Genomic DNA, 9,055 nt, shown 5'->3' with positions numbered 1-9,055 from the left:
GATTTTATAAAATTTTATTTAAAGGGTGGGCAGGCGCGAAGAGGATTGCAACTTTAACGGTGACTCTCTTTGTCTGACTACATATAATTAGGTTTTATCTCACGTAAATAATCTCATCTCTTTGTCTGATCACTACTAGGTTTCATAATAATCTCACGTAAATAAATAAATTTGAGAGAGAGAGAGAGAGTTTACGTGAATTTAATTAAGCGCAGCGCAGCGCAGCATGAATAACAGTGAAGAGAGAGCTTCAGGCAAAGATGAGACGAAAGTGGGGTTTTACAAGCTTTTCTCCTTAGCAGATAGGGTGGATGTTGGGTTAATGATCGTCGGAACGCTGGCCGCGGTCGCCGTCGGGATGTCGCAGCCGTTAATGACAGTTATATTCGGCGAGCTTATCAATTCTTTTGGCACCGTGGCTTCACCTCATCTTGTTCATGTCATCTCTAAGGTACGCAATATATATACATATATATTGCATGCAATAATTTTGTTCTTTATACTAATGAATTTCCGTCGAAACCTTCATCGGAAATCCTTTTATGTTTTTTAGCCTTTCCGATCAAATATCACCACGTGAGTTACGTTGTTAGAAAATTTGGTCAGTAAGAGCATCGGTTTAGTAGTAGGCTCTATTTATGAAAAGAAATCAAAGTTGTGTAAGGGAGTAAGGGATTTAACTTTTAGGGAGAAGAAAATTTGGTTACTAAGATTAAAAAAAAAATGTTGGGTCCCGAATAAAAATCAAATTTAGTCAAATTTGTGGGTTCAACCTGGACTATTGGATGGCGTATCCGCGTATGCATAACATCAATTTAGTTTAGGAGATTTTGTTTACTCAAATTAATTGATAAACATCAAAAACAAAAAAAAAAACAAAAAAAAAAAAAAAACAAAATTATAATATCATAATTTATAGTTATATACTTCGTAAATAATAAAAGAAGAAGATATGTTTGTGTTTAATGCTTCTATTAATATAAAAGAGTAATGTTAGACATTCCTCTTAAAAACTTATTTTCAATTTCCATTTATGATACGAGAGTATCTAATTGGATTACTTAGTATTTAATTAATAGTGTGTGGGTCAGCCCATTTATGCACCCAATAAATACAAGCCACATTATTGTGAAGAAAATATTAGAGAAAATTTAAAATTAACAAGTCTGTGATGGATGATTCTCATACATAGAAGTTATACTAGTTCGATTTTGAACAGATGCAGTTTATCTCTTTCTTCTTCTTTTTTTTTTGTTTTTTTTTTTTTGTTTTTTGTTTTTTTTTTTTTTTTTTTTTGAATGATGAAGTTACTGGTTTCTTTTGTTACCCAAAAAAAAAAAGTGTACTTAACTCCATTTTTGTAGTAAAATGTGAATAAATCAATTTATAAAATACTCCATATATGTCTCATTTTATCTATCCCCTACTTATTAGTCATTGTTCAAACTAACTCTTTTTTTGTTTATTTTCTTGAGAGAACTAATCAATTTAGAATTAGTCAATGAACATAAAATGTTGTGACGACTATTACATGATAAATTACTTAAATAAAATATTTGGTAAATTAATTTGATCCAAATAAGTTTTCTGTGCTCGAATATATTGTTCCAAATTAATAAACATGTTGGAGAATCGAGCAAACAATAATCTCTATTTTTTCATGCAAAAAACTGCTCAAAAGGCAAAATGGTACATCTCAACTAAAATTCTAAAGTTTAAGATGGATTGCACATTTGTACATATATTATACGCTCAACATCTTAACTTTTGATCTGTTAATTCTCAGTAATTTTTCTTTGTAGTAAAATTTTAATATCTTTACCAGTGATTTGAACAGAAAAGTTATGTGTTTGTTTATGGATGTGATCATAACATTTGATCTGATATTCAGCTATCCCTCAAGTTTGTGTACCTTGCTATTGGCTCGGGCATTGCCTCATTTTTACGTAAGTGCATTTATCTCTCAGCTCTGATATATCTTTACTATGTTCTTTGACTTGAGGTTCAAGGTTTCTAACCTGAAATATAATGGATGGTGACATTACAGAAATGTCTTGTTGGGTGGTTACTGGAGAAAGGCAATCTGCTAGGATTAGAGGGATGTATCTGAAAGCAATTCTGAGACAAGACATTACCTTCTTTGACACTGAAACAACAGCCGGAGAGGTGATTGGTCGGATGTCTGGTGATACCATTCTCATTCAAGAAGCTATGGGTGAAAAGGTGAGTTTTTTTTTACCATTGATATATACAAAAGTGTTGTAATCTAAGATTTCTAAAATGAAAGCTTGGACGCCACTAAGTAATCTAAGATTATTGTGCCAACATGTACATAATTAATGCACACTAGTACAAAGACAGTTATTCGCGTCCAAAATTAAGGCTTATACGTGTCCAAAGTTGCTTGGACGCGTATGACGCTGATTATATTGTATAAACAATCAGCGTCCAAAGTAACGTTGAATGCACGTAGGCTTAACACATTATTGAAAGATTGAATCCAAGCTAATCTAACAACTGTTGACCTTGCAATTAACATATTATGTACCCTTTAACATATTATGTTCTGTTAATTGAAGGCATGCAATCTGAATATTGTTTTAGACCAGGTCCATGGTATATTTTGACCTTATAAACTCATATGTTTCTCTATTATTTTTAATGCGGTATGGTATAGTACTTTTAATAGGAAGAAGAGAAAAAGAATGTTTTCCACTTTTGTGTCCTAATTACATATCATTTGTAGGTTGGGAAGTTCATCCAGTTCATCTCAACATTCATTGGAGGCTTCATAATTGCCTTCATAAAAGGATGGCTTCTTGCATTGGTTCTGTGTTTATGCATCCCTGTCGTCGCCATCGCTGCAGGAACAATGGCGAAGATCATGACTGGAATGTCAAGCCGCGGACAAATTGCTTATGCAAAAGCTGGGAATATAGTGGAACAGACTATAGGAGGGATTAGAACGGTAAAACCCTGTAATCATTGCTAAAATTAAAAACTTTTTGCTTATGCTGTTGACTTGGTAACTACAAGGGTACGAGTTTAACTATCAGCAAGAGCGTCCTATTGGTTTGAGACCAAGTCTAGGCCTTGTTTACCTCTTTGTGGTCCTTATCGACTAGAGTCACAAGGCAGGGTTTACCCAATGCACGCTACCTGATACTGGTTTATCTCCTTGTGGTCGTTGCTGATTAGGGCAACGAAGTAGGATTTGCCCGTTGCACACCACCAAATTGTGATTGCGGGTTTTCCTCCTGCATACTGTTTACTTGTTTTCAAGTTCCTAATTTTCTTGGCTCTGATTTGGTTGTCATTTTTAGGTTGCCTCATTCAATGGAGAAAAGAGAGCAATAGATAAGTACGACGGGGAGCTGAATGTTGCATATAAATCTACAATACAGCAAGGGCTGGCTTCTGGTTTAGGACTTGGTACTATATTGCTTGTTCTGTTTAGCAGTTATGGGTTAGCTGTTTGGTGTGGAGCCAAATTTATATTGCACAAGGGATACAGAGGGGGAGATGTGATCAATGTCATGATAGCCATTATGATGGGAGGAATGTAAGTAGCACAATTTAATTGTCATTTCAATTAAAGCATTGTTACATCTCAACTGAAAGCCTAAACTAATAGTTGAATTATACATATATATTTATAGATTATATGTTCAACATGCTGCCTCATGTGTGTGGGCCGATTACTTTTCTGAAACCTTTCAGGTCACTAGGCCAAACATCTCCATCTCTGAATGCATTTGCATCAGGGCAGGCCGCGGCATACAAAATGTTCGAGACGATAAACCGAGAGCCTTCGATCGATGCATCAGACACGAGTGGGGTGGAGTTGGAAGACATCAAGGGCGAGATCGAACTAAAAGATGTGTACTTTAGATATCCAGCAAGGCCAGATGTGCAGATTTTTGCTGGATTTTCGCTTCGTGTCCCGAGTGGCAAAACTGCAGCACTGGTGGGTCAAAGTGGAAGTGGCAAGTCTACTGTTATCAGTTTACTGGAAAGGTTTTATGATCCTGATGCCGGAGAAGTACTTTTAGACAACATCAATTTAAAAAAATTCAAACTCAAATGGTTAAGAGAGCAAATGGGACTGGTGAGCCAGGAACCAATTTTGTTCACAGCTTCAATAAGAGAGAATATAATCTATGGTAAGGAGAATGCCACTGAAGAGGAGATTAGAACAGCTACTGAGCTTGCAAATGCAGCCAAATTTATTGATAAGCTTCCTAAGGTAACCTTTTTGTTTGTTTGTCTGTTTGTTTGGTTGTTTAAGGTTTAGCCATTTATGTAAGTCGCGAATTGAAGGAATTAATGTAAGATGTCTTGTTTCCATAGGGGCTTGATACCATGGTTGGTGAACATGGAACTCAGCTATCAGGTGGACAAAAGCAAAGAATTGCAATTGCCAGGGCCATTCTAAAGAACCCGAGAATCCTCCTCCTCGATGAAGCCACGAGTGCTTTGGATGCAGAATCGGAACGAATCGTGCAAGATGCACTCGACAGGGTCATGTCGAACAGGACAACTGTGGTTGTTGCTCATCGCTTAACAACTATCCGAAATGCTGACCTAATAGCAGTGGTGCAAAGTGGCAAACTTGTGGAGCAAGGTATGGAACTCAATAAGTACTAACAATTAATCTTTTGGAAACGAAACAATTATCTGATATTATCCATTCTCCGAACTGAATGTTAGGAACTCATGATGAGTTGATCCGAGATCCTAACGGGGCATATTCACAGCTAGTCCAAATGCAGCAAGGAAGTAATAAGCGAGACGAGAAGGTAACGAAAGAGGACGGTGATGCAGTAGAAATCACTACCGATTCAGATGATTTGATTAGGTCATCAAGCCACAGATTATCTGCAGTGAGAAGATCTTTGAGCCATGGATCATCATCAAGACATTCATTCTCACTCAACTATCTCATTCCAGGTCAAATTAACATTATTCATGAATATGAAACCAGAAATGATGAGGCCGATGACAAAGAGCCCGACGAAAGAACCCTGGAGAAAAGGAAAAGAGTTTCGATTAGGCGGCTTGCCTCCCTAAACAAACCAGAGTGGCCATATTTGGTAGTTGGAGCAATAGCTGCAGGCATCCATGGCCTGATTTTCCCTGTATTTGGGCTGCTGCTCTCCACAGCCATTAAAATTTTCTTTGAGCCTCGAGCTGAGCTGCAAAAGGATTCCAGGTTTTGGGCAACCATGTATGTGTGCCTCGGTCTAGTTAGTCTGGTAGTTGCCCCGTTACAGAATTTTTTCTTTGGAGTCGCTGGAGGGAAGTTGATTCAGAGAATTCGATCACTGACATTCAAGAAAGTAGTCTACCATGAAATCAGCTGGTTTGATGAGCCTGAAAACTCAAGGTACCTTACTAATTCTGTGTTAGGATCAAGCGCTTACCACTTTATTTTCTAAAACCGCTATCACATTTTCGAGAGGCAAGGTTCTTGACTTGACCCTTCACCAGCCTCTGTCCAACAATCCCCTAGTCACCAATTGCTGGACTTGGCCCTTTACCGGCTTCCCCCAACATATTGAATGTAACCAATTGCTTAACAAGAATTTCTCTTTTCCTCTAACGCAGTGGCGCAGTTGGGGCAAGATTATCCGCGGATGCTTCCACTATGAGGAGCCTTGTGGGAGATGCCTTAGCATTAATTGTACAAAACACAGCAACAGTGTTGGCAGGGCTTGCTATAGCCTTTGTTGCCAATTGGATTTTAGCACTTATAATCCTGGTTTTGTTGCCACTAATTGGACTGCAATGGTTCTTCCAGAACAAGTTTTACAAGGGATTCAGTGCAAATGCTAAGGTTTCTTAAAACAAAAATCCTTCTTTTTGACATATGATTTCACAAATACTGTGTCGATAATGTTTTTTCCACAATTCGCAGGTGATGTACGAGGAAGCGAGCCAAGTTGCAAACGACGCTGTGAGCAGCATAAGAACCGTGGCTTCGTTCTGTGCTGAAGAGAAGGTGATGGCTATGTATGAGAAGAAATGCGAAGGGCCGGTGAAGCAAGGTGTTAAAGTTGGTGTTGTTAGCGGAGCAAGTTTGGGTTTTGGCTCGTTAGCACTCTACCTTACATATGCCTTCTGTTTCTACATTGGAGCATTTTTCATTCATCACAACAAAGCAACATTTACAGAGCTTTTCAAGGTACTAACACTACATTTGACAGGTCTGATTTTAAGTTTTTAGTTTCCTTGTCCAATCTTAAACACATTTTCATCTGTGTTCAGGTTTTCTTCGCATTGACAATGTCAGCCATGGGGATTTCTCAAGCCACCGGATTAGCACCAGACCTTAACAAGGCTAAGGATTCTACTGCTTCTATTTTTGACATTCTTGACAGAAACCCGGAGATTGATTCTAGTAGTGAACAAGGCACAACGTTGTTAGCTGTCCGTGGAGATATTGAGTTGAAACATGTGAGCTTCAAGTACCCAACTCGGCCCGACATCCAAATATTCAAGGATCTATGCCTATCCATGCCTGCTGGAAAGGTATTTAACAAAACCTTCATTTGTTGGCTTAGCCTTCTTGGTTTGAGGCGGACCAGCTATGGGCAAATCTAAGCTGGTTTATCTCGCCTCAAGGCGGTGTTTATATTCATGATTTACATTAGGATTTCCATTTTCATTCATGATTTACAACTAACTAATCGAAACATCTATATGTTCTTTACAGACTTGTGCTCTTGTGGGAGAAAGTGGAAGTGGGAAATCAACAGTGATAAGTTTAATAGAGAGATTCTATGATCCTGACTTTGGAGAAATACTTTTGGACGGAGTTCCCATCAAGAATCTAAAACTGAGTTGGCTGAGGCAACAAATGGGGTTAGTGAGTCAAGAGCCAATCTTGTTCAACGAGTCGATTCGCGACAACATAGCCTATGGCAAGCATGGGGAGGTAACAGAAGAAGAGATTATCCAAGCTGCAAGATTAGCAAGTGCTCACAACTTCATCTCATCACTGCCCCATGGCTACGACACGCCCGTGGGAGAACGGGGGACTCAGTTATCCGGTGGGCAGAAGCAACGAATAGCCATTGCGAGGGCGATTTTGAAGGATCCAAAAATCTTGTTACTAGACGAGGCTACTAGTGCATTAGATACTGAGTCAGAGCACGTGGTGCAAGAGGCATTGGACCGAGTAATGGTGAGCCGGACTACCGTCGTCATTGCTCATAGATTAGTAACGATTAGAGGGGCGGACTTGATTGGTGTGGTCAAGAATGGAGTGATTATAGAAAAGGGAAGACATGAGGTGCTTATGGATATTGTTGATGGAGTTTATGCTTCTTTAGTTGCACTTCACGTGAAAGCAAGCTAAGTTAACACAACTATTTTATTTTTAGAGGTGTCTATAATTTAAAAAGGAAATTAATTACTGACTTATTGTGTCACGTTCAATAAGTTAACACAAACTCTTTTTTTGTTTTTGTAAAATTTATTTTTATTTTTTTTGAAAAAAAATTAATTCCTCCTACAGTCTCTTTCTTTTGTTACGGATATATATATATATATATATATATATATATATATATAGGGGTGATCACATGTGACCATGTTGTTAGGTGTGGTCATATGGTCAATTATAGGGCATTAGATTATATAGATCCAATGAATCATATTAATCCAGATTTTTCCAGTATTTTCGCGCACATTCTCCTACCCGGCGAACTGTAATGGTAAACTCGTCATAAAACACCGGAATAGAGAAAATCACATTGTTGTGTGTTTTATTACACTATTGGTGCATGTTGTCAACACTGTTGGTGTATTCTGGAACCCGGCCGCTATAAATGGCCACTGTAATTACCATAACACGGGAATACACCATTGGTTTGTTTCACTGTGGTGTATTTTATTACACTATTGGTGTATTTTGTCAATACTGTTGGTGTATTCTGGAACCCGTCCGCTATAAATGGCCACTGTAATTACCATAACACCCCTACTTACCAAAACGCGCGAAAATTCTCAGAATTATCACTGCCGTTAGATTAAAATGATTCAATGACACAAATATAACCACACGACCACACCTAATGACATGACCACATATGAGCGTTTTTCTATATATATATATATATATATATATATATATATATATATATATATATATATATATATATATATATATATATTGGTCGCAGTCATTCATTTTGGAATATTAATATTAAGACAAATCAATGATTAGTTGACTAGTTTAATAAGTAATATTTGAGAGAAGAGATCAAAATGGGCAGATCCCTTATGCACATCAGCATTTGACTATGTCTACTGAACGGGCCAAGGTGTTGAGATTAGATGTTGAACTTTTGATGAGGAAATTAATTGCGATGTACAAATAAGGAACGGTAAATTCTCAATCGTTATGCTGTGCAACCGTGTGCACCATGCATGGTGCACACGGTTGCAAAACGACGCCGTTTCATTTTTTTTTTTAAATCCTGTTCGGATTGTCGTTAACGGCATTAGCCGGTTCCCTTTCTTATTCAAACAGTAGGATATATTCACAATTTCATACATATATATCTACAATTACATAACTATATATCCAGAATTACATAACTATATATTCATAATTTGACAACAGTACATTCAGAAATAATAACTACACAATCATAATTTCATATCCATAAATTCATAATTTCACAACTAGACATTCATAATTACATAACTCCATATTCAGAATTCTTAAAGTGCTTGTTCACAGAGAACCATATCCATAATTGCATAACTACACATCCATAATTTCAAAACTATATATCTATAATTTCAAAACTATATATCTATAACTTCATAACTATATATCCATAAATATCATAACTATATATCCATAACTTCATAACTATATATTCGGACTTGCATAACTATATATTCATAATTACACGTCGATTGGAGTTTTTGTAAAAAAAAAAATGATTGGTGGATGTTGATATATTAAATATAATATATTTAATATAATATATATTAAATATAATATAATATATCTATAATATATATATTAAATATAATATCT

At 36.8% G+C, this 9,055-nt stretch overlaps 1 protein-coding gene across 1 annotated transcript; it reads left to right on the top strand.

Moving 5' to 3' along the window:
* The first annotated feature begins 226 nt into the window (after window positions 1-226).
* LOC109173358 (ABC transporter B family member 9-like) lies at window positions 227-7,370 on the top strand. Its single transcript, XM_019322595.1, has 12 exons — window positions 227-451; window positions 1,892-1,946; window positions 2,048-2,223; window positions 2,747-2,968; window positions 3,324-3,562; window positions 3,721-4,246; window positions 4,351-4,624; window positions 4,711-5,386; window positions 5,608-5,836; window positions 5,918-6,184; window positions 6,268-6,531; window positions 6,716-7,370. Exons 1-12 carry the CDS (start codon window positions 227-229, stop codon window positions 7,358-7,360), a joined length of 3,798 nt encoding a protein of 1,265 aa, XP_019178140.1. The 3' UTR covers window positions 7,361-7,370.
* The last annotated feature ends 1,685 nt before the right edge of the window (window positions 7,371-9,055 follow it).

This window comes from Ipomoea nil, unplaced genomic scaffold, assembly GCF_001879475.1.
Source record: "Ipomoea nil cultivar Tokyo-kokei standard unplaced genomic scaffold, Asagao_1.1 scaffold0480, whole genome shotgun sequence".
In the NCBI taxonomy this organism is placed as follows: domain Eukaryota; kingdom Viridiplantae; phylum Streptophyta; class Magnoliopsida; order Solanales; family Convolvulaceae; genus Ipomoea; species Ipomoea nil.
The sequence above is the reverse complement of the archived record's forward strand: the minus strand, read 5'-3'. Positions and strand labels throughout refer to the sequence as shown.

Coding starts and splice junctions, on each gene's coding strand:
- LOC109173358 (XM_019322595.1), top strand. CDS start 227: ATGAATAACAGTGAAGAGAGAGCTTCAGGCAAAGATGAGACGAAAGTG. Junction 4,247..4,350: donor TTATTGATAAGCTTCCTAAG/GTAACCTTTTTG, acceptor TTGTTTCCATAG/GGGCTTGATACCATGGTTGG. Junction 6,532..6,715: donor TATCCATGCCTGCTGGAAAG/GTATTTAACAAA, acceptor TGTTCTTTACAG/ACTTGTGCTCTTGTGGGAGA.